General features: G+C 37.6%; 1 protein-coding gene across 3 annotated transcripts in view; it reads right to left on the bottom strand.

Moving 5' to 3' along the window:
* MAN1A2 (mannosidase alpha class 1A member 2) overlaps positions 1-23,781 on the bottom strand; it is a 194,577-nt gene extending 170,796 nt beyond the window's left edge. For 2 of the 3 annotated variants that reach the window (XM_046645240.1, XM_046645241.1), the window contains exon 1: positions 23,058-23,781. In XM_046645240.1, coding sequence (XP_046501196.1) covers positions 23,058-23,359 — 302 coding nt within the window. In that variant the 5' untranslated portion in view covers positions 23,360-23,781. The remainder of the gene's footprint in view (positions 1-23,057) is intronic. The other variant, XM_046645239.1, reaches the window with a different exon arrangement.
* Between the last annotated feature and the right edge of the window lie 494 nt (positions 23,782-24,275).

Here is a 24,275-nt window from a genome sequence, read left to right as displayed (position 1 = left end):
CATGCCTTCTCAGAGAAGGCATGGTGTCCGAAAAGATCCTTTTAATACTGATGTCAAAGAGTGTACTGCCTACGTTTTCTTCCAGAAGCCTTATGGTTTCAGGTCTCACCTTTAGGTCTTTAATCCATTTTGAGTTTATTTTGGTGAATGGTGAAAAAGAATGGTCAATTTTCATTCTTTTACATGTGGCTTTCCAGTTTTCCCAGCACCATTTGTTGAAAAGACTTTCTTTTCTCCATTGTATGCCCTCAGCTCCTTTGTCAAAGATAAGCTGTCCATAGATGTGTGGTTTTATTTCTGGGCTTTCAATTCTATTCCATTGATATGTGCACCTGTTTTTGTCCCAGTACCATGCTGTTTTGATTACTGTAGCTTTGTAGTATGTTTTGAAGTCAGGGATTGTGATGCCTCACGTGTTCTTTTTTCTCAGGATTGCTTTAGAAATTCGGGGTCTTTTGTTGCCCCATATGAATTTTAGGATTCTTTGTTCTAATTCTGTAAAGAATGTCATTGGGATTCTGATTGGGATGGCGTTGAATCTGTAGATTGCTTTAGGTAGAACGGACATTTTAACTATGTTTATTCTTCCAATCCATGTACAAGGAATGTCTTTCCATCTCCTTATGTCATCATCCAATTCTCTCAGAAAGGCCTTGTAATTTTCATTATATAGGTCCTTCACTTCCTTAGTTAAGTTTACCCCAAGATATTTTATTCTTTTTGTTGCGATTGTGAATGGTATTGTGTTCTTGAGTTCTTTTTCTGTTGGTTCGTTACTGGAGTATAGAAATGCTACTGATTTATGCAAATTGATTTTATACTCTGCAACTTTGCTGTAGTTGTTGATTACTTCTAATATTTCCCAATGGATTCTTTGGGGCTTTCTATATATAAGATCATGTCGTCTGCAAACAGCCAGAGTTTCACTTCTTCCCTCCCTATTTGGATTCCTTTTATTCCTTTTTCTTGCCTGATTGCTCTGGCCAGGACCTCCAGTACTATGTTAAATAAGAGTGGTGATAGAGGGCATCCTTGTCTCGTTCCTGTTTTCAGGGGGATGGCGTTCAGTTTTTGCCCATTGAGTATGATGTTGGCTATGGGTTTGTCATATATGGCCTCTATTAAAATGAGGTAGTTTCCTTCTATGCCCATTTTGTTCAGAGTTTTTATCATAAATGGCTGTTGGATCTTGTCAAATGCCTTCTCTGCATCTATTGAGATGATCGTGTGGTTTTTATTCCTCAGTTTGTTGATGTGGTGTATCACGTTGATTGATTTGCGGATGTTGAACCATCCCTGTCTCCCTGGTATGAATCCCACCTGATCCTGATGTATGATTCTTTTGATGAATTGCTGAATTCTGGTTGCCAAAATTTTGCTTAGAATTTTTGCATCTATGTTCATCAGTGATATTGGCCTCTATTTCTCTTTTTTCATGGCGTCCTTGTCAGGCTTTGGTATCAGCGTGATGTCGGCCTCATAGAATGTGTTAGGAAGTGTTCCATCTTCCCTAATTTTTTGGAATAGCTTGAAAAGGATAGGTATTTCAATCCTCTCTGAAAGTTTGGTAGAATTCCCCAGGAAAGCCATCTGGTCCTGGCGTTTTATTCTTTGGGATGTTTTTGATTGCTGTTTCAATCTCTTTCCTTGTGATTGGTCTGTTCAAATTGTCTGCCTCTTCTTGAGTGTGCTTTGGGAGATTGTAGGAGTCCAAGAATTTATCCATTTCCTCTAGGTTATCCATTCTGTTGGTATATAGTTTTTTGTAGTATTCTCTTATAATCTGTTGTATTTCTGCAGAGTCTGTTGTTATTTCTCCTCGCTCATTTCTGATTTTGTTTATTTCAGCTTTCTCCCTTTTTTTCTTTGTAAGCCTGGCTAGGGGGTTGTCAATTTTATTTATCTTCTCAAAAAACCAGCTCTTTGTCTCATTGATCCTTTCTACTGCCTTTTTCATTTCAATAGTATTTATTTCTGCTGTGATTTTTATTATTTCTCTCCTTCTGCTGACTTTGGGCTTCATTTGTTCTTTTTTCTCTAGTTCAGTTAGGTGTGCTTTAAGGTTGCTTATTTGGGATTTTTCTTGTTTGTTAAGATGTGCCTGTATTGCGATGAATTTTCCTCTTAATACAGCTTTTGCTGTATCCCATATGACTTGGTAGGGCATCCTATCATTTTCATTTGTTTCCAAGTATTTTTTTATTTCTTCAATGACCCATTGCTTGTTCAGTAGTGTGTTGTTTAGTCTCCACATCTTTGTGCCTTTCTCAGCTTTTTTCTTGTAATTAATTTCTAGCCTTATAGCATTATGATCGGAGAAGATGCTTGTTATTATTTCAATTTTTTTAAATTTGTAGAGGCTTGCCTTGTTTCCCAACATATGGTCTATCCTTGAGAATGTTCCATGTGCACTTGAGAAGAATGTGTATTCAGCTCTTTCAGGGTGGAGTGATCTATATATGTCTATTAAGTCCAATTGTTTTAGTTTTTCATTTAGCTCCACTATTTCCTTGTTGATTTTCTGTCTGGATGATCTGTCCCTTGATGTGAGTGGGGTGTTGAGGTCCCCTACTATTATTGTGTTGTCTTTAACATCTTCCTTTAGGTCTGTTAATAGTTGCTTTATGAATCTTGGTGCTCCTGTGTTGGGTGCATAAATATTTATAAGCGTTATTTCTTCTTGATGAAGTGTCCCTTTGATCATTATATATTGTCCCTCTGTGTCTCTCTTTACCTGTCTTATTTTGAAATCCACTTGGTCTGATATGAGACTTGCAACACCTGCCTTTTTTTCCTTGCTATTTGCTTGAAGTATTGTCCTCCACCCCTTCACCCTGAGTCTGTGTTTGTCCTTGGGGCTGAGGTGTGTTTCTTGGAGGCAACAAATTCTTGGATCTTGTTCTTTAATCCATTTTGCCACTCTGTGTCTTTTTATTGGAGAGTTCAATCCGTTCACATTGAGAGTGATTATTGATGCATGTGGACTTAATGCTGTTAATCTGTCGCTCATTATCTTGTTTTCCTGTGTTTCTTTTCCTGTGTGCTTTAGCCTACCCATTTAATACTGCAATTTCTTATGCTGGGTTTCTTAGATTTTTCCTTATTTATGATTTGTGACTCTGTTCTGTACTTTATTTTAGTGTCTACCTTGAAGATTGTATTTAGAATCTTGTGTATAATATAGTCTATTCTCTGGTGGTCTCTTACTTACTCGACCAATACTGATTCAGACCCTTTGCTCTTCCCCTCCTAAATAATTATTTTCATATTTTATTCCAACTCGTCTTTTTCATTTGTAGTTAGCGTGCTAAGATCGCCCTTGTTTTGGTGGTTTCCTTACCTTTACCCTAATGCTATAATTGAATATTTGCTATCCTGTTCTGGTTCTATCCATCGGTCTCCCTAGTCTGTGGATTGTGTCCCCTTTCTCCCTTTTTTCTTTTTTCAAGTATGAGAGCCTTCTTGAGGATTTCTTGTAATGGAGGGCTTTTAGTAACAAATTCCCTTAACTTTTGTTTGTCTGGAAAAGATTTAATTTCTCCCTCATATCTGAAGGAAATTCTTGCTGGATAGAGTATTCTTGGCTGAAGGTTTTTATCCTTTAAAGCTTTGAATATGTCACTCCATTCTCTCCTAGCTTGTAGGGTTTCTGTAGAGAAATCCGCTGACAGTCTGATAGGGGCTCCTTTATAGGTTATTCTCTTTTTTTCCCTTACTTCCCTGAGTATTCTCTCCTTATCATTCCTATTTGCCAACTTTACTACTATGTGCCTTGGGACAGCTCTTTTTACATTGACAAATCTAGGAGATCTAAAACCCTCCTCTAAACACATTTCTCCGTTGATCCCTAGATTTGGGAAGTTCTCTTCAATAATTTCGTTAAGCACACTTTCTGCTCCATTTTCCTTTTCCATATTCTCGGGAATTCCTATGATCCTTATGTTCTTACTCCTCATTGAATCCATTGTCTCTTGGAGATTTTCCTCATTTTTTTTAATTCTTAGTTCTCTTTCTTCCTCTGTCTGGTGCCATTCAGCCTGTCTGTCCTCGATTATGCTAATTTTCTCCTCTATGTTGTCTACACGGGCATTCAGGGAATCCGCATTCTGTTTTATCTGGTCCATTGTGTTTTTCATCTCAAGTAATTCTGTTTGATTCTTCTTTATGATTTCAATCTCTTTTGTGAAGTAACTCCAGAACTCAACTTGTTTCTCTATCTTTCTCTCTACCTCATTGAGTTTTTTAATTACAGCTACTCTGAATTCATTATCACTTACTTTACCTAATTCCAAGTCCTCAGGACTTAATTCTGTGTTTTTATTGTTTTCCTTCTGGTCTGGGGCTTTTATAAATTGCTGGATGGTAGATGAGCGGTTTTTTCTCATGGTAGTAGAATTCAGTTGCAGTTACAGCCTGTCGCCACTAGATGGGGGTCGAGAGCGGCGTGTTAGCTCCCCGCGCCGCAGAGATCGCAGACTCTAGGGGAGGGAGCGATGTTCTCTCCTACCATTCCAGCGCCTCTGCAGGTGTAAAGCAAGGTTTATGATCTCCGCCGTCCTGGAATTGTAGGTCTCTAACGAGCTGGCATTATTTTTGTTCTCTGAAATTCAGTTCTTCCAATCTTTTATTGTATTTTGGAGGGGAGAGTATCCCAGGTCAGCTCACCCCACCATTTTGCTCCCTATATCTATATTTCTAAATAGCACAGCACAAGTAAGAACTTATCCCCAACTAAAATACAAGTCACTGTAATAAAACTTCGGGTTCTTTGCGGTTTACTTTATGTTTCTTCAAGATGTTAATATGTAATCCTCTATCTAAATTCAGGAATTCATCAGTATATTGGTAGCAGAATCCCTTCTCTTCTTATAGAAGCCAGAATGTTCAAGAGACTTTATCATCTAACAGCAAAGCAAGGGCCTATCACCTACACTGAGGCAATCAGATGCTCTGGCTAGCTTTACAGATCTGGAGTAAGTGACATAAAGAAACAAGGACTCAGTTTGAGAAATCACTCAGAAAGCAGAGGAATTCAGCGTCCAGAAGTAACAAAGCCATAACCAGCACTCAGTGACTAGCAGCACCGGCAGTCGTACACTAACTGTTCCTTAACCTTTACTACAGTTCTGCAAACCCGGCTTCCTTTAATGCTGGACTATTTTCTAAAACTAGCTGTCCAGACTTTATATAATTCTGAAAGCCAACTAATAAATACCTTTTTTACATGCATTACAGTTGGTTTCTACTGTTTGTATCCAAGATTCCTCTTCTATAATTCTTTTTAATGCAAATGGAGAAGTATTCTTGGACCATGACCTAAGCACATGCCTTTGACTCACTCCCTCTCAAAGCCTGCTAAGGCAATTCAACCAATGTAGAATAGAAAATTCTGACACACCAACACCACTGAAAAATAGAGAAGTTCCACCTACATGCTTAAAACCTCAAGTTATTCCAAATATGATATGAATGAGAACATAGTGGAATGCAGGAAGGCAGTCAACAAGCCCATAATTATTATTTACTATTATTCACTCATCTAGAAGGTACTTTCAAGAATCTGAGAAGAGACTGGGACCTAGAAAGGCACTAACCTATATAGCATGCTCTCCTTCAAGGCTATTTTCCTGCCTGAGTTGAGAACTGCTATAACTTTCAGCACAAGCTGAGAGGGCATGTCTCAGTCACTCCTGGGAAGAGGTCCTCCTGATCATCTACCCAGTTCAAAACTATCACCTTAGGGACACTGCCGGCTCTCCAGAGAAAAGGCCCATCCCAACAGGCATCCAATTTGCCTGAGGTGAGCTGCTGACTATTGAGCTCCAACTCTGCAAAGAAAAGGCCTCTCATAGACTGCTCCACTGACTGCTCATCTAGACCTAATTAAACTCCATATACTAAAAACAAGGAAGCCAGATAGCACCAGTGAGTAAACCAAAACCCTCAATCCTAAATCCACTCTTCCATACTCTGCTTCATGATGCTAGGGGCTTTGACTCTGCTAATTACCTCTCTTGTCAGTTGGTTTCCTGTAGGGTTCAACTAACTGGAAGTACTAAAGGGAGACTGGAAAGCAAAGGATAGGATCTTGATAATGTAATTCTAAAATATATACAAAAGTCAATTCATCAAGAAGATATAACAATTATATACACAGCAAACAAGAGAACCCAAAAAAATATGAAGCAAGCACTGATAAGACTGAAGGGAGAAATAGACAATTTTACAATAACGGTTGAAGAGTTCAATGCCCTACTTTTAATAATGGTTAGAACATCTAGACAGAAGATCTACATGGAAAGAGAAGAATTGAACAACACTACAAACCCACTAGACCTAACAAACGTATACAGAATACTCTACCCAACAACAGCAGAATCCAACTTCTCAAGTGCACACAGAACACTCTCCAAGAAAGATCACATGTTAGACTACAAAATAATTCTCAATAAACGTAAAGAGATTAAATCATACACAGTATCTTCACTGACCACAATGGAATGAAATTAGAAATCAGTAACAGAAGGAAAATGAAAATTCAAAACTACATGGAAATTAAACAACATACTCTTTAAACAACCAATGGGTCAAAGAAGAAATCACATGGCAAATTAGAAAATACAAGATGAAGGAAAACAATATACCAAAAGTTATGGGATACAACTAAAGCAATGCTCAGAGGGAAATTCACAGTAGTAAATAGCTACATTTAAAAAGAAAATCTCAAATTAATAATGTAACTTTACAATTTAAGGAACTAGAAAAAGAAGATCAAACTAAACCCAAAGCTAGCAGAAGGAAAAAACAATGAATATTAGAGTAGAGATAAGCAAAATAAAGAATAGAAAAACAATAGAGACAATCAATAAAACCAAACGTTGGTTCTTTGAAAAGATCAACAAATTTGACAAACCTTTATCTAAATGAAAAAGAAAAAAAACAGAGATGATACAAATAATCAAAATCAGAAATAAAAATGGGGACATTACTATTAATCTTACAGAAATAAAAAAGATTAAAGAGAATACTGTGACAATTGTACACCAACAAATTAGATAACCTAGATGAAGTGGACACATTTCTAGAAACAGACAAACTACGAAAACTGATTCAAGAAGAAATAGAAAATCTGAATAGATCTCTAACAGGGAAAGAACTTGAATCAGGAATCAAAAACCTTCCAACAAAGAAAAGCCCAGGACCAGATGGTTTCACAGGTGACTTCTACCACATTTAAAGAAGAATTAACACCAATCCTTCTCAAACTCTTCCCAAAAAACAGAAGAGGAGGGAACCCTTCCTAACTCACTCTGTGAAGCTAGTTCTGATATCAAAGCCAGACAAAGAGAGGACAAGAAAACTACAGACCAATATCCTTTATAAATATATAAGCAAAAATCCTCAACAAAATAATAGCAAGCTGATTCCAAGAGCATATTAAAAGGATTATATACCACGAGCCAAGAGGACTTTATTCCAGAAATGCAAAAGTGATTCAACACAAAAAAAATCAATCAATGTAAACCACCACATTAATAGAACTAAGGGAATAAAATACATGATCACCTCGACTGATGCAGAAAAAGTATCTGACGAAGTCCAACACCCTTTCATAATAACATATTCTGCAAACTAGGAATACAAAGAAACTTCCTTAACATGATAAAGGGCATTCATGAAAAATCCACAGCTAACATCATACTCAATGGTGAAAGATCGGAAGCTTTGCCCCTAAGATCAGGAAAAAGACAAAGATGCTTGCTTTCACCACTACTACTCAACACTGTATTCTAAGTTCTAGCCAGAGCAATTAGGCAAGAAAAAGAAATAAAAGGCATCCAAATTGAAAAGGAAGAAGTAAAACTATCTCTATTCACAGATGGCATGATCCTATATGTAAAGAAAGTTCCAAAGAATCCACAAAATGAATACTAGAGCTAAAAAATGAATTCAGTAAAGTTGAGGGCATAAGAAAAAATCAGTTGTGTTTCTATGCATCAGAAACGAAAAATCCAAACAATAAAATTGAGAAAACAATTCTCTTCACAATAACATACAAAAGAACTAAGTATCTAGGAATAAATTTAACCAAGCAGGTGAAACACTTGTAAACTGAAAACTACAAACATTGCTGAAAGAAATTAGAGAAGACCTAAACAACAGAAAGATGTCAGGGGCTCATGGATCAGAAGACTTAATACTGTTAAGATGACAATACTACCCAAAGTGATCTACAAATTCAGCACAATCCCTACCAAAATTCCAACAGCTGCATCTGCAGAAACTGAAAAGCTGATCCTCAAATTCATAAGCAATTGCGAGTGGCCCCAAATAGTCAAAACAATACTGAAAAGGAATACCAGTTTTGGCGCACTCACACTTCCCAGCGTCAAAACTTGCTACACAGCTACAATAATCAAAGCAACGCAGGGGCTGGCCTGGTGGCACAGCGGTTAAGTTCACATACGCCACTTCTGCAGCCTGGGGTTCGCCAGATAGGACCCAAGGCATGGACCTACACACTCCTTACCAAGCCATGCTGTGGTAGGTGTCCCACATATAAAATAGAGGAAGATGGGCACGGATGTTAGCTCAGGGCCAATTTTCCTCAGCAAAAAGAGAAAGATTGGCAGCAGATGTTAGCTCAGGGCTACTCTTCCTCAAAAAGGAAAAAAGAAGAAAAAGTATGGTAGCAGCATAGGATAAAAATATATAGATAAATGAAATAGAACTGAGAGTCTACAAATAAACTCATACTTATATAGCCAACTGATTTTCAACAAGAGTGCCAACCCTATTCAACAGGGAAAAATAGTCTCTTCAACAAATGGTGCTGGGTCAACCAGATAGCCACATACAAAATAATGAAGTTAGACCCCTATCTCACACCATACACAAAAACTCAGGATGGCTCCACAACCTAAAAATCTAAGTTAAGGGGACCAGCCCCATGGCTAAGTGATTAAGTTCATGCATTCCGCTTCAGTGGCCCAGGGTTTGCCAGTTCGGATCCTGGGCATGGACCCAGCACCACTCATCAAGCCATGCTGAGGCGGTGTCCCATACAGAAGAACTAGAAGGACCTACAACTAGGATACACAACTATGTACTGGCAGAGTTTGGGGGGGAAAAAAGAGAGGAAGATTGGCAACAGATGATAGCTCAGGGCCAATCTTTAATAAATAAATAAATAAATATGTAAGTTAAAATCACAAAAGTCTTTAGAAAAGAAAAATAAATCTTCACGACCTTAGTTTGGCAAAGTATTCTTCAATATGACACCAAAAGCATAAACGACAAAAGAAAAGTTGGGCTTCAACAAAATTAAAAACATTTTGCATCAAAGGACATTATCAAGAAAATGAAAGAGAACCTAGAGAAAGAGAGAAAATATTGCAAACCAAACATCTGATAAGGGTCTAGTATCCAGAAAATATAAGGAACTCCTAAAACTCAACAACAAAGAGACAAACCACCCAATTTTAAAAATGGACAAAGAACTTGGCCGGACATTTCTCCAAAAAAGATATACAAATGGCCAAGAAGGACATGAAAAGATGTTCAACATCCCTAGTCGTTAGGGAAATGCAAATCAAAGCCACAGAGATACCACTTCACACACACTTCCTAGTGTGGATATAACTTTTTTAAGTGTTGACGAGGATGCGGAGAAATTGGAACCCTCAGACATTGCTGATGGAAATGTGAAATGATTCAGCTGCACTGCAAAACAGCTTGGCAGTTCCTCAAAAAGTTAAACATAGAATTATCATATGACCCAAAACTTCTACTTCTAGGTATACACTCAAGAGAACTGGAAACAGGTACTCAAACAAATACATGCACACACATGTTCACAGCTGCACTATTCACAATAGCTAAAAGGTGGAAACAATCCAAAGGTCCATCACCAGATGAATGCAGAAAGAAACTGTATATATACATACAATGGAATATTATTCAGTCATAAAAAGGAATGAAGTATTGATACATGCTACAAGGTAGACGAGTTTCAAAAACATTACCCTAAGTGAACCACGTCAGACACAAAATGTCTTATATAGGATGATTCCACTTATGTGAAATATTTACCACATAAGTAAAATATTTACCAGAATAGGTAAATCCTTAGAGACAACAGACTGCTGGTTTTGCCAGGGGCTGGCAGGGATGAGGGAGTGGGGAGTGACTGCTTAATGGGTATGGAGTATCTTTTGGGGATATGAAAATGTTTTAGAACTAAATAGAAGTGGTGGTTTGACAATGCTGTGAACACATTAAACGCCACTAAATTGTTTACCTTAAGATGGTTAATTTTGTTATGCAAAGTTTACCTCAAAAAAATAAATACTTATGAAAGAACTTAGAATCAAGAAGAGCAAATACAACTTTAAAGAACAAAGTAGAAGAACCCACTCTACCTGTCTCAGTCAGTTTGTGCCGCTATAACAAAGTACCATAGACTGAATGGCTTATAAACAACAAAAACTTATTTCTCACAGTTCTGCAGACTAGAGGTCTGAGATCAGGGTGCCAGCATGGCTGAGTTCTGGTGAGAGCCCTTTTCCAGGTTACAGACTTCTGACTTCCCACATGGTAGAAAGAGCAGAGAGAGAGAAGGCAAGCTCGCTCGTGTCTTTTTATAAGGACACCACTAATCCCATTCATGAAGGTTTCACCTTCATGACATAATTGCCTCCCAAAGGCCCCACCTCCTAATACCGTCACACTGGGAACAAGGATTTCAACATATAAATTTTGGGAAGACACAAACATTCAGTCCATAGCATTGCCTAATATCAAGGCTTATCTAAAGCAACATTTATTATCACACTTATTATCAAAACAGCATGCTATGCTAATACAACAGAAATAAACAAAAGGATGTAGAAAACCCAGAAACAAACCTATGAAAATATGAAAAATTGTTATATGGCAGAAACGGCATTACAAATCCATAGAAAAGGACAGACTATTCAATAAGGAGCACAGGGACAACTGGACACCCACATAAAAAAACATAAATTCAATCTCTACCTCATCATACACAAAAATCAAAATCAAGTAGATTACATCCCTAGATGTGAAAAATAAAACTTTAAAACAACCATAATTAAAAATATAAGAGACTATAACTTCAGGGTAGAAAGGCATTCCCTAAGCAAAATCCAAACAGCAATATCATAAGGGAAAATACTGACAATTTCAATTACATTAAAATTTGAAATTTCTGTAAAACTAAAAACACCATAAACAAAGTATAAAAATAAGGCATCCATTGCAAGAAGATATGTGAAATGCATGTAACAAAGAATTCATCCAGAATGTATAAATAATATCTACAAATAAATAAGAAAAAAGAGAATACCTCAAAAGAAAAATTGGCAAAAATTATGAATGAGCAACTTGAAGACTAGGAAACCTAAACAACCAATAAATACGTTATTAAAAAAATCCACTTCACTAGTAATCAGGGAAATAAAAACTAAAATTAGCATTGGATTGGTAAAGATTTTTAAAATCTAACAATATCATGGTTTGTAATATGCAGGTGGGTATATAAATTGGTACAACTAATGTGCAGACTAACTTAGCAACAAAATTTAGAGTCAATGATGCACATATTTTACAACTCAATAATTCTATTACTAAGTTTTTACCCTGAAGAAAAAAAACACATATGCCCAAGAACACATGTATGAGAATTTTTTGCAGTAATAATATGGATTTAACCTAAAAATACAGCAACAGGGTAATATATAAATAATTTGAGGTTTAATTATACAATGGAATATCTAAGTGGATAAAGTAATTGAACCAGAGCCCAATATAGCAACATACATAAATCATTAAAAAAACTTGCATAATGATATATTTAATGTATGTATACATTACAAATATAATAATGTCTATACACTTTACATATATATACTCTATATGTAAAGTATATATAATATACATAATATATAATTATATATATTTATTTTTCTATATAATTTATATCAATATATATGCTGTAGATATATATGCTGTAGTATAAAACCATGAACTGAAAAAGACAATGTCAAACTCAGGCTAGAGATTTACCTCAACAAGGGTAATCTTCAACTAAAATAGGAAAATGCTAAGATTTGAAATAGTGGGCACAGTGATGTTATCTGTTGAAACTTTTATGTATGCGTATAACTTTTTATAAAACAAGAATGATACAAATGACTTAGACCAGATATCAAAACATACTATTATAAAACTATGAATTTAAAATATTGTGGTACTTTCAGGAGTAACTGGAAAGATCCATATGGTTTTTTTAAAAAAAAAAAAAAAGAACTCTATATATTGAGATATATTATCATTTATTTAACTAATCCCCTATTGACAGACACTTGAATCATTTACAGTACGTCATGTTAGCTTCAGGGGACCTTCTTGAACATTTGTTTGTGCGCTGATGTGAAGACTTCCCAAGGACAAGTCCTTAGAAGAATTGCTGAATCAAAGAATATGTACTTTAAATTAGTTGGTATTACTAAATTGTTCTTCACAAAAATTCTATTAATTTACACTTACACCAACAGTGTAAGCACAAGAGGAGCCCAACTGCTCAATGTTCACTGCACCCTAGGTATTACCAATCTTTTTAAGTAAAGGAAAAAAATCTAGGTCATGAAAAGGTAAATGTTTATTAATGGCATCATATATTAATGGAAAGATAATTCACATTTATTATTATATACAAAACAGATACACACCAAACAGAGATAAACTTTGCATCAGATGTCACCTTTCTTTCAAGTAATTGAAGAGTTTATGTATGTACATATAACTTTATAAATAAATGTACAAATATAACCATAGATAGCTACATATAAATGGTTTTAGATACATAAATACATACCATTGTGCCAGATCTCAATTTAGCACAATGATTGGCATATTTTTTCAGATGCCAGGGTCTGGTTCCCGATTGAAAAAAGCTTCAGAACACTGTACCCTATTTCCAGATAACCCAGTCCATATGCCAGAAATGCAGAAATTAATGGTATAAATGCATATTCAAAAAAAACAAAGAGGAAGAGAGATAAGGCAATAACTTATCTGAAGTCTCAAAAAATGTCAATGACCTAAATGCACGCACCAGAGCCTCAACGGGGCAAAAAGGTTTCTCTAAGACTCCTAGAATCTGACTCCAAAGATAATGATATACGCTTTAAAAATGATGTTAAGATTTGAACCTAAGATTTAAATTTTTCAGTAGTGTCTGAGTCAAAATTAATCTTCTATAACATTCTCCAGTTATCCCCAATATTTAGTATAATGCTTGACGCACAATAAATACTCAAAGACACTTGTTGAATAAATGAACATGACCAATATTTTTTAATGGTTAACATCAATATCACTAAGGAGAGGCCAAGCAATCTTCCTAAGTAATAGAGGTTGATTTTATAAATACATAAACATCAAAAATGTAAAAGGAAAAACAGTGCACACATCGCCCTTTGTAGTCTTCAGATTATTTCATACCATTTTTTTTAAACTACCTATATAACTTGTCCCTAAAGTTCTTATTAAGATACAAAGAACAAAAGAGAATAGACATTTTCAATGGCATCTCTCAATATTAAGGTAAGGAAACTATAGCCTTACATCAAAGAAAATTTTGCATCAGGAGTAATAAGTGCCTTCACAGAATCCAAGGCCTGAATTATTCAAGGACTCTTGTTTTCCACAGACTCTATCCTCAAGTCTTAAGTAATGAATTAAGAGATGCAATTGTTAACTGGGCTCAAAAATGACACCTGGAGATATTTTTATAAATATACCTATTGCCTTCAGGTTGGTATACAAAATGTTCAATAAAGTCCACTTTAAAGCTTATGAGAAACAAAAATATATAAAACAGCATTTCATTCATTTACACTTTTTAAACTGGTACAAGTTTCATTACAGCCATGCGTCACATAATGATAGATATGTTCTGAGAAATACATTGTTATGCAATTTCATTGTTGTGAGAACATCACGGCATGTACTTACACAAACCTAGATGGTGTAACTCACTACACTCCCAGGCAGGCTACACAGTACTAATCTTATGGGACCACCATCCTATATGTGGTCAGACATTGACCACAACATCACTATGCAGTACATGACTAAATAAATAATCATATGATAATATAAATAAATTACATTTATAAAATGATTTTTTAAATCTTAATTTTTATATATAAAAATGACACTGCTAATTCCTATTTAGAATACGTTTTATTTTCACAGCATTTGTGATCTTTTTTTGGCAGCGAAAGATTTGCCCTGAGCTAACGTCTGTTGCCAATCTTTCCCTTTGTTTTCCCCCTCCCCAAAGCCCCAGTACATGATGCAAATCTTAGTTGTAAGTCATTCTAGCTCTTCTATGTGAGCCACCGCCACAGCATGGCAACTGACAGGTGGGCGGCGTGGTTCTGTGACCGGGAAGTAAACCCAGGCCGCCGCAGCAGTGAGCACCAGATTTTAACCACCGGGCCATCAGGGCTGGCTCTGTGATGTCTTGAACTACATTACTACACATTCTTCAGTTCCTTACTTCATAAAATTACTAGCATTTCATATGCATGAGCTCGAAGGAAATCTTTAAAGATCCAATCAATTCTCTCATTTCATAAATAAGGCACAGAGAAGTGAAACAGCTTATCTAAACACACTCCAAAAATTAAGGACGATGCTGAAACCAGAAACTCTATCTCTTAACACTGAGCCCAATGTTCTTTTCTTTATTATTCTTTATAATAAATCTTAAAACCCAGTCTGAAAATAAATCTCCAGTACATTCCTCATTACAGCCATGTGCTAAAAGGAAGAAGTTCCACCAAAAATTCAACGGCAATCAAAATAAACTTTTCTGACAGAATTTGCATAATTATGGAAAATGAAAGCAGCAAAATCATTTTCCTAGCTAATGAATACATGGAGTCAGCTGAAACCATAAGTTAAATATTGCTATAGTTTTCAAACAACAGTAAACATAATGTTTGTCCAGTTAATCAATTAAATTAATGTTTACCACATGCTACTGATTTTGAATAGACGTTTAGCTTCTGCGATGCCAACTTTCCAACTTTCGGCATGATCTAAATTTTACAGCACCCATAGTGGTAAACGTGAGATTAGTAATACCTATCTTACAGATTTGATGTAAAGACAAAAGGCTAAATATGTGAAAATACTCATCACATACTCTCTACTGTTTTCTTCCTTTTTTCCTAAAGAAGGAGCTCAATGTGAGGGCATGCAAATACCTTAGATATATTTGTAGGATTAAGTACATTCTAGATAGGACGAACACAAATTATTGCCTAATTTTTTTTAATTATTTTTATAAACGGCCTTTATTAAAGACTGTATCCTTCTTACCTTAAGACATCATTCCTCCTACTTTTGCATCTTCTCTCTCAATACTTCCTTGCATTGTGTTTACACCTTCTCTTTGTGGAATCTGTCACCTTGCCATGAGCATCATTTATTCAATAGGTATTTACTTTTATTAAGGATTGAATGTACTTCTACCATTGGAGATATAAAGAGAAATAAAAGACAGTCATTTGTCCTCAAGGAGCCCATGTTCTATTGGGAGAGACATAAGTAAGCAAATGAGTGCAAATATGCAATCACAGACAATACGGGAGAAAGAAGTACACGGGAAAAAGACTACCTAAAGGCAGGGGAGATAAGGGAATAAATCTATATGTGGGTTTGGGCAATCTCAGCTGTTAACGGGTAAATTAATATTAACAAGAACCCTGTAGACCAGAGAATACTACTAGTAAATACGATTAAATGTAAATCACTCAAGGTAACTCAAGCACAGATTTACAATAAATAATGATAAAAAAATAAAATCTAATCTTAAACTACATGTTATACAGGCTATATAATCTACATCAGGGGCCGGGCCGGTGGTGCAGCGGTTAAGTGTGCACGTTCCGCTTCTCGGCAGCCCAGGGTTCGCCTGTTCGGATCCCGGGTGTGGACATGGCACTGCTTGGTAAGCCATGCTGTGGTAGGCGTCCCACATACAAAGTAGAGGAAGATGGGCACAGATGTTAGCTTAAGGCCAGGCTTCCTCAGCAAAAAGAGGAGGGCTGGCAGTAGTCAGCACAGGGCTAATCTTCCTCAAAAAAAATACATAAATCTACATCAGTCTATGTTAATAATTTGGAAGGAATACTCTAAGATTGTGCTTGATCCTTTAATAAGAAGAAAATGCAAAAGAAATATTAATAAATAAGAGTAAATAAATATTTCATAGGCCTAGAACACTTCTTATAAAACCCAAGACAGGCGTCGGCCTGGTGGCACAGCGGTTAAGTTTGCCTGTTCTGCTTTGGCAGCCCAGGTTCGCTGGTTTGGATCCCAGGTGCGAACATGGCACCACTCAGCAAGCCATGCTGTGGCAGGTGTCCCACGTACAAAGGGGAGGAAGATGGGCACAGATGTTAGTTCAGGGCTGATCTTCCTCAAAAAAAAAAAACAAATTCTGGAAAGGCTATTATAGCTTTTAAAGCAAATAAACTAATGCTTGAACAAATTTTATTTCCTTGAAATATTTAACTTCATCCAATAAATACTGTTCAGATATTAACATTCAGCTTCTGGGGCATTGCACAGTATGTCATCTCCTGGAATTTTCAATACTCATTAACCAAACGTGAAAATCACGACTTCCACCTCAGCATTCCGAACTTTAACCGTACCATACAAACAGTTTATTCATTTCTGAGGAGAATGAGAAACATACTGCTATACTCAGTGACTTGATAATGCTGAATTAATAAAAACAACGTCACTGTCACTTTGCTTAGGATCAAAATTAGACTTTAAATAAGAGTATACAAAATGTTATCTGGTGAGCAGCCCCCAAATACAGCTCTTCCAAGTCAGTATTAATACTTACAAAAGAAATAGAAAATGAGAAAAACTAAGACTATCAAAGAAATAAGAGCCATCATGTCAGAAACTGGAAGAACTCTTATTAATTTATACCCACACCTCGATTGTACAGAACCAACTTTACCTCAATGAAATAAACAATGCCCAAACTACCACCTTACCCCAACTACAACTTAGCTCAGAGACCGAAGCACCTGTCCCAGTGAGAAAATGTGACAGAGATCTCCACGCAGTCAGCGCACTGTTCAACTTGCCTTTCTTCACAGTCTCTTCCCAATTCTTACCTTATTATCTAACTAGCGAGGCTCTGTGAGAGAACAGCTCCTGGAGAATGGGGGAAGTAAGTGCATGAGAGGCAAACTGAAAAACTGTACTCTAGGTGGCAAGGGACAAGACAGGAAGAATCTCAGTAGCCATCCATGCGGCCAATTGTGCTCTGAATGTGGGAAGTGCATAAAAATCTACTCCAGCACCAAAGCAGTTGAGAGGACTAAAGATGCTACTATCATAGCAGAACAGAGGAAAACAGACTGAGAGCTGCAACTACAGAGCTAAAAGGCTATTCACTCAATACATAAGGAAACAAACAAAAAAAAAGAAAAAGCAACGAAGACACGTACATCAGACTGTCGATAAACATCAAGTACAAACAGACCTTACCTTACTCACGTCTGAGTAAAGGGAAGTAGGAAAAACAACCATGAGCCAGTAGGGGTAAACATAAGAGAAAGTCCATCAGACTTAAAGGATAAAATGATGTGACCGCCCCAAAACAGGAGCAGAAAGCCCTAAGCAAAGAGCAAGATAGGGAAAAAAAAGGCATGGAAGAAGGACGAGATGAGGAAAGATAGTAAGAAAATTAAAATCATAATAGTGAGATTTAAAATCTCTACTCACAATAAAAAGCAAAACTCAATCAAGGAAAAGCTACAAATCAGGACATAAAAATCTTAAGAAAATCTCACTAAAGCATACTGCAATCTGGACCAGCCACATGTCAAGTTCAACAGCCACACGTGACTACTGACTACCACACTGGCCAGCACAGGCTTAGAGTGATTATGTCTAGTACAATATCACACAGCTAGTTAGCAGACCCAAGTCACAATCTCAGCTCCTTCGGATTCCAAAGCTTATGTTCTTTCTGTGTGAGGAAACCGTCAGCAGTTAACATATACCTGACCCTCAAGTACTCAATTCAGACTAACAAAATGCTAACTACAGGAGGCAACTTATTGGCAGTTCGAATAAATATTTTAAAAACAAAACAAAAGCACAAAGCCCAATGTCAGAAGAAATGAAAAAGAAATGAAAGAAATTAGTAAGTAAAATTTTAATTAGATAAGTCTATTATGTGCACAAATTATGAACACACTATTTTGTCTATCAGTGTATATTTATAACAACATTCATGTCTATTACAACCAATACCTGTTTTGATTACTTTAAAATCACAGATGCTAAAAATGACTATCATCGACATCAAACTACACATTTTATGTTGCTATAATCTGAAAGGTACATATTGTTTAAAAACTCTGGATTATTTAGGAACCACTTAACAGAAGGGACATATAGGTTTTCTCATGAAAATACTTTATCTTAAATTCATGTAATATCAATTATATAAAGTATTAATTACATATAGTGTATTTTTTTTAGTAATCCATAGCCATGTCAGACAGAAACTGGGAGTTATCCTGGACTCCTTCGTCCTCCCACCTTAGCCGCCATATTCAATCAACCACCAACTTCTGCAAAAGTGAACAGTTTAACATCTCTTCAATCAACCACCTTTCTCCACTAATTTCTCTCCTCCTCCACTGTCACCACTGTGGTCTAGGCCAATATCCTCTGTGACCTAGACCCCCCCGCAACTGCTTTCACTACATTTCCTCCTGCTCCTCGCCAATCTATGTTTACACTGCAACCAAAGTGATTATTTAAATTTTTTAAAAATGATTATGTCATTCCCTTGCTTTAATGAAAACTCTGCAATGACTTCCTATAGTACTTAGGATAAAGACCAAAATACTTAACTACAAACTCTCCAGGATCCTGCCTAGGGATTCCAAACTCAACAACAACCAGGTTAAATATTGATTCATTAGAGAGATTTACTTATCTGGCAACCTAATTGAGTGCATAAAATGAAGAGCACATGGCCCTCTTGAGGGAGTAGCTGCTGCCCAGACGCAGCTGAGTGTTGCCATCTGAAATACAGACTTGGGGGTTGCCATATCCTCTAATTTTTCAAGAGAAATCAGAAATCTAGACTTTCATGTGCAATCTCCTAATCTGTGAATGCTGGCAACTAATTCAAACCGTCCCAACAATAAGGAGGTTGAATCTGACCTCTCCTCTAGTGTCTTCAGCCAGCCCCACACCGCTGATCTCTACTCCAAGCGTACCGAACATTTCTCAGACCCTCAACGATGCCAAGATTTTTTACCTTAGGGCTCTCACACAGGTCATGTCCTCTGCTTTGCCCACTTTCTCCTACATCTCCCCCTCAGTTAGCAATCCATCTCCTATCTGTTCTAAGTTTCTGAGCCACTGCTTCCCCAGCAAAGCCTTCCCTATTCCCACTGCCCACCGCACCCACCCCCGATGGCTAAATCACACCATTATGTGTTCTAATAGCAGTGAGCACAACTTCATAACACTCACCACACCTCGAAAATAAGTGTATTTGTTTCATGCCCATCATCCCCCCCAGACCAGAAGCTCCATCAAAGCAGGGCCCGACACATAGTAGATATGCAATATACATTTGTTGCTAACTAGGTTTGGTTATAAAATGTTCCTTTAGACAATAAGGTTCTGGTGTACTTTTAAAATATTAATTAACCTGTACGCAACTTTTCAGAAACATGCACGGTATTTAAAGGTAAGTAGGCTCAGAATGAAAATATTCAATTAAAACTATAATTATTGATAATAATAATAATAGCTAATATTTATTGAGCATTTACTAAATGCTAGGAACTATGTTGAGCACTTTACATGTACTATCCCGTGAACTATGTTGAACACTTTGCATGGACTATCCCGTTCAATATAACAATCTGTAAAGAAGGCCCCACTGTCATCCAGAGGAAGCACCTTAGGCATACAGTTTACAAATTTGCTCAAGATTCCATATCTAATCAATAACAAACTAGGGTATGAATCCATGCAGTCTGACTCCAGAGCTTAAGCACCTAACTACTATACTGATTCATTAATAAAGAAAAGCCATTATTCAACAAGTATCTCGTAAATACTGTGAATAAGAAATAATGGCCATGATTTCTTTTTCATTATTTATCCATTAAAGTCAGGCTGCTTATCCCTCTATCCTGCACCTTTCTCCACACACGCAAAATTAATATAAATTATCAATTTGTATCTTCCAAATTAAGAAAGATTTTTTGACCACACCCAAAACAGGTATGATCTTAGTACCAACTAATTCTGTTAAAACGCTATCTTTCTTAGGCTCGCCTGGCGGCGTAGTGCTTAAGTTCACGTGCTCCAGCTTGGTGGCCTGGTGTCTGCAGGCCCAGATCTCAGGTGCAGACCTAGCACTGCCCGTCAAGCCATGCTGTGGCAGCATTCCATATAAAATAGAGGAAGGCTGGCAACACACGTTAGCTCACTGCCAATCTTCCTCACAGAAAAAAGAAAAAAAAAAAAGCTATCTCTCTGAATTACTTTTAAATAAGTTAGTGTTTATACATTAGTTTGATGTTTTACGTCTCACATTTTAAACATTATTTGCACAATCTCTAATTCGAAGTGTACTTCATTGCTCAAATTAGAAGAATTCTTATCACTACAGACTGTCTTTTCAGATATGGTAAGCGACAATCAATAACATACTAAACAAATATAAAAATACACTGATATAACCACAGAAATATGCACAGAGATAATACACGGATCCCTCATTACCTGAGCTCTCACTATTTAGAGTCTTGCTTTTCAAAACTCAGGAACCAAACATATTTGAATAAATTCTCATATATACCACTTGTTATCCAGACTCTTCCTATCCAAAACTCAGGATTTGGCTCACTCACCAACCCTTGCTATCAGAATAATTCATCTCTCACTCCAAACTCAGGAACCCAATAGTTTTGGATAGCAACACACAAGCACATGTATTCACAGGCTATATAAATTTAAGAAGCCTTGTTTAAGAGATTTAAGCAGGCTTTTAAAAATGTGAATAAAATGCACATAGCTGTTATTTCCACTCAAAATTTAAATTTTACCTCCAGTTAACTGAGAATTTTTCTGTAAATTTCTTTTTTGTGTGTGAGGAAGACTGGCCTTGAGCTAACAACTGTTGCCAATCTTCCTCTATTTTTGCTTGAGGAAGACTGTGCTGAGCTAACACCTGTACCAATCTTCCTCTATTTTAAGTGGGACACCACCACAGCATGGCTTGATAAGCAGCGCTAGGTCTGCACCAGGGATCTGAACCAGCAAACCCGGGCCACGGAAGCGGAGCATGGGAACTTAACCACTACACCACCAACCTGGCCCCCGTAAATGTTTTTAAACTAAAATGTTGTCACATATTTTTAACCTTTAGATCACACTTAAAATATTTTAAAAAACTGTTTACGACAAATTACTGTAATAAAAGAGTTAAAAAATGTTAATGCGTGGCTATCAAAGAGTTCTAAAGCCAATCTTACATCTTTTTTTCAAATATTATATAGCTTATATAAACACCATGGGAAATCAGATTTTCAAGGAAACAGTACTTTCAGTGTTAATTTTTCAGCAACATATTTCACACGTCACATCAGATTTTTCTCAGTCACAAAGAGCAAAGGGCAAAATAAAGGAAACAAATGCAAAAGACTACAGAAGTTGAAAATGATGGCAAAAATTCCATATTAATTTAGTGACAGAAGAATGGTATGAGACAATTTTAGAACTAACAACTCGATAAAGTTCAGCCAAAAGTCAAAGAACCAACAAGCAAATAATGAATTAAGCAGATTGAGAAAAAGGAAAAACCAGCTCTCATTACAACAGTGCATTCTCCCAAGTATTTAACTTAGACTCACATTTGAACTCAAGCTTTTTCAAAAACGTGGTACTTGATAAAAAGTTAAAACTAAAGTCAGCTGAAAACAGAACTCGAGCAAACGATTTTTTTTCATATACTCAAAAATTATTTTAAGAAATAGAGAAGAAAGGGAAAAGATTTCACAGGTAAAAAAAAAAACGTAGGTTTGAAAAAAGTAAACTACTTTCTCAAACTCTTCTGATACAAATTACATAAATGATTCAAAGGAAATGTAACTAGAGCTCCCGTTTTATCCTAATTTGCTATACTCTCCCAAGAGCTCACTTCAGATTTGATTTGAAAGAACGTGACCTCTTTAATCGAACAGATTCTAATAGTTACTTGACACCCTCTATCTCTCACATTAAAAAAAAAAAAATCAGAGCAATATTAAATTAAAAACATAATCAAATCTTGTCTACAAGACTCACAAAGTGAAATGATTTAAGATTCAATGATATCGTTAACTAATTCCACACAGAGCACCAAAACACACCCGCTGAAAATAACAAAAATCAGGATATTTTTGCATGTTAAGAAACGACCGGTATATTCTGCTCATTTTGTCTTCCTAAAAAGCTAAGATTCACTACTAAGCTTCAACTACAAGCCAGAGAATGACAGCCCTTTGGTAGGGAACAAACCCATAGATATCAGGATACCATGGATCTATTTCACAGGGTGACACAATAACTCAATGCAACACATTCTTCACAAATGAAGGCGCAGCATATGCTGCTATCGCTTTAGATTAAGTTTTCATAACCTCCATTCCCAGTTGTTCACATTAGACACAACATCTCTGAGCACAAATTTTTCTCCTATATAAAACGAAGGAGTCGTCTTTAGATGGGGCTCTAGGCGTCCTTTCAGCTTATGGTTCTATTCAACCAGTTTTGAAATAACAATACAACTCTTACAACTCAGGGAGAATTACATTCAAAAGTACAACGCAAAAAGAAATGAGCGATTTGAGGCAATAAGCCATACCTTGCTCTGCCAAATGTTAATGTCAGAACTTCTGAAATAAACAAACCTGTGTCTATGTTCATCGGGTCCATGGATCAGGAAGACTCCAGGGTTCTTAGCCCCTCTGTTGGCATCTACATGAGGAATTAACACATCTTCCAAACCCAGATCAAAGCGTTTGTGTTTTGAAGAGTCTGGAAGGAAGAAGAATGCCCCAAAACACAGGGTGATGAAGGCACTTAGAATAAGGAGGAGGATAAACTTCTCAGAAAGTCTCAAAGTCGCCCTGTGATGGGGGAAGGAAGGCGGCCCCAGGTTCAGAGGAGGTATCCTTCGTCCGGATAGGGGCAGCAGGGCTGGGGTAGTCATCGTTTACGCTCTTGGACAGAATATTTTATAAAGTTCTCATCTTACATCAAATGTACAATGCATTGAACAGTCTTCAAAATCTTGGCAAAAATGGGGAAACTCAATTTTTCTCCCCTTAACGGACTGTTGTGCTTTTTAATAGGGCACCTCTTTCACGCTCGTCCAATTACATTCAGAAACGTGCGCGGCCCCCAAACGATGGCGAGTGTATGTTCTGTTATATTTTCTTGGCCATTTGGCTTTCGGTACCTCATCGGGTTATTCCAAGCCTCCTCTCCATTCCTAAGGGTAGATGAGGCAAGCAGCACTGCGGAGACGATGCAAGGTGGGCTCTCCCACTCCTGTACACAGCCAGATGCTCCGCTGTGGTCTCCCGCCCCAAAAGGGGGCCTGATGAGATCCGAGGAGTTGTAGAAGGCTCGCTGAACCCCCTAGGACGCTTCGACGCCAGGATCCCTTCACCTCGGCGGTGGAAAAAGAAGGGTCTGCTCGGAAGTCCGCCCCCGGGGAGGGAGGAAGGTCCCACCTCGCTGAAGCCGAGGCAGCAGCGCCGGGTGAAGGAGCGGCAGGGCTCGGACGCCCGCGCCTCCCGACGCCGCCCGCAAGCCCCGGGCCCCCGGGAGAGCTCCGACGCTGCCCCTCGACGGCCGGCGCGAAGGGCATTCGCCGCCGCGCTACCTGCCCTGCCGGCCGCCGCCGCCGCCGCCGCCGCTGTTGCTACCGCCCGGCTCTGCGAGGAGCGGAACTTCCTCCGCGGGCGGCCACTGAGCGGCCCCGGCGTGCGCGGGCGAGGGGAGGGGAGCGCGGCGGCCGCCCCGCCCGGCTCCTCCCCTCCTCCTCCTCCTCCGCCTTCTCCCGGCGGCCGGTTAAGTCAGCCCCGGCGCTTGCTCCCTCAGCGAGGCCGCCGGCGCGCGAG

This window comes from Equus quagga, chromosome 18 (genome assembly GCF_021613505.1).
Source record: "Equus quagga isolate Etosha38 chromosome 18, UCLA_HA_Equagga_1.0, whole genome shotgun sequence".
Lineage (NCBI taxonomy): Eukaryota > Metazoa > Chordata > Mammalia > Perissodactyla > Equidae > Equus > Equus quagga.
Note: the sequence above shows the minus strand (reverse complement) of the source record. Positions and strands in the feature narration are given on the sequence as shown.